General features: G+C 33.7%; 1 protein-coding gene across 1 annotated transcript in view; it reads left to right on the top strand.

The window, feature by feature from the left end:
- The window catches only part of DNAJB14 (DnaJ (Hsp40) homolog, subfamily B, member 14), a 109014-nt gene that overhangs the window by 73701 nt on the left and 33443 nt on the right, over positions 1–1870 (top strand). The window contains exon 3 of the mRNA XM_012641078.1: positions 565–710. Coding sequence (XP_012496532.1) covers positions 565–710 — 146 coding nt within the window. The remainder of the gene's footprint in view (positions 1–564; positions 711–1870) is intronic.

The raw sequence follows: 1870 nt of genomic DNA, 5'->3' as shown, positions 1-1870 counted from the left end.
TTTCAGAGTGTGACACAGATAAGTTCTTAGCATAATCAGGCTAACTTACCTTGAAATTTAAACCATAGGATTCTACAGTTGTTTTACTTGTACTAAACTATTGCTTTGATACTTGATTAGATCTACATTATTCAGCAACAAAATTCTTGAATGTGATGCAAATTTGTTCTTAACTGCAGCATGCTTTCAAGTTTCGGAATTTCTTTATCCACATAAGAGTACTAAAAAATTGTTCTTATCTTCTCATTTTAGTTACAGAGTATACTCTGTCCTTCATCCACAATTGTCATGGCCTTTGCTTTACTTCTCTGTAGTGATAAATTGCGCTAAGAACATTCTCATGGCTTACCCTTCTTAGACTTGGGAAGAGGTTGGGGGAATGAACTATGGTCAGAAAAGAGAATGAAGTAAACTGACCCTTAAAGGGGATAAGCCATCATTAGATTTTAGAAAGCAATCCACAGATAGATAGTTCTTTGTACTTTTCTAATAAATTGAAAATTAGAGATATTACATGACCTTCTTCCTTGGAATTTACATTATAACACACTCTCTTGTTCACAGCATAAACAAATGTAAAAATTACTATGAAGTACTTGGAGTTACGAAAGATGCTGGTGATGAAGATTTGAAAAAAGCTTATAGAAAGCTTGCTTTGAAGTTTCATCCAGACAAAAACCATGCACCTGGAGCAACAGATGCTTTTAAAAGTAAAGTAAATCTTTTAAAGCAATTTTACTAAGCTCTTTTTAGAATTTACTTTACAGTGTTTCAGCATATAAATTCTGCTTTTGGACTGGTACATTTAGAGACCAGCACAAGCAAGGGTCCGCAAAATCCTTTAAAACTTCAGTATTAACTTGTTACACCCAGAGCCAAACAAATGCAGTTTGGCTTCACAAAAGCAACATTCCAGTTTTGACATAGTCCTAAGTAACTTTTCTAGGTACCCATGCATGCTTTCTAGTTTACCAAGAACAAGTAGGGTGAAGATTATGTGTGAGCTTCTAGCATATTGCCATCTGGTTCTAAGTGAACTAAAAGCAAAATACAGTTTTTGTGAGTTTTTAAGGTACAACAGACTGTCTAGAATTAGGATATTAGAATAGCTATCTCCCCAGTGTTCTTATCTTCCCAATGTTCTTATATTTCTATTAAACCTGGCCAGTTTTTGCATTTATTTTTATGTTTTTAGAGACAGGGTCTCACTGTGTTGCCCAGGCTGGTCTTGAACTCCAGTCCTCAAGCAGTCCTCCCACCTCAGCCTCACGAAGTGCCAGTTGTTGCATTTTTTATTTGTATTTCTAACTAATGTGATTTTTTTTTCTTTTTATAAATGAGTTTCTTTCTTCTTGCCTACTATTCATTTTTTCTTTATTTTGTTTTTTTCAATCTTCTTTCAGGTTTTTGCCAATTTAGTAAATAAATGCCAGAGAACTGATTTTGTAATTTCATATTTTGTTAAATACAATTTGTTTGTAATAATTTCTAATTCGTGGTAAAATGCTTAAACTTGTGATTGTTCTTTCTTGTGAATTTGGCATTCATAGAGCCAGTGTATAATGTTTACAGTAAAGTGCTGGGGTCTGAGAATAACAAGAAGTAGATACTCATTTGTAAAATGTTCCAAAAAGAGAGAAGACTCACTTGACCCTTCATAAAAATACTGTTTAGATTGTTTCCAAAACACTTTTATTTCTTGAAAGAAGTCACCAAGAAAAATACATTTGGGAATTAATAATATATTTCAATAAAAGGAGCTGCCAAAGTAGTGTTGGTGAAAGTAAAATACTCTGACAGGGAGAGCCTCCTCACTTCATTTCCTTCAAGTACAAGTGGCATGTTGAAACTCCAGGGAAAGTTCCATTAT

Source organism: Propithecus coquereli, unplaced genomic scaffold (genome assembly GCF_000956105.1).
Source record: "Propithecus coquereli isolate 6110/MARCELLA unplaced genomic scaffold, Pcoq_1.0 Scaffold161, whole genome shotgun sequence".
Lineage (NCBI taxonomy): Eukaryota > Metazoa > Chordata > Mammalia > Primates > Indriidae > Propithecus > Propithecus coquereli.
The sequence above is the reverse complement of the archived record's forward strand: the minus strand, read 5'-3'. Positions and strand labels throughout refer to the sequence as shown.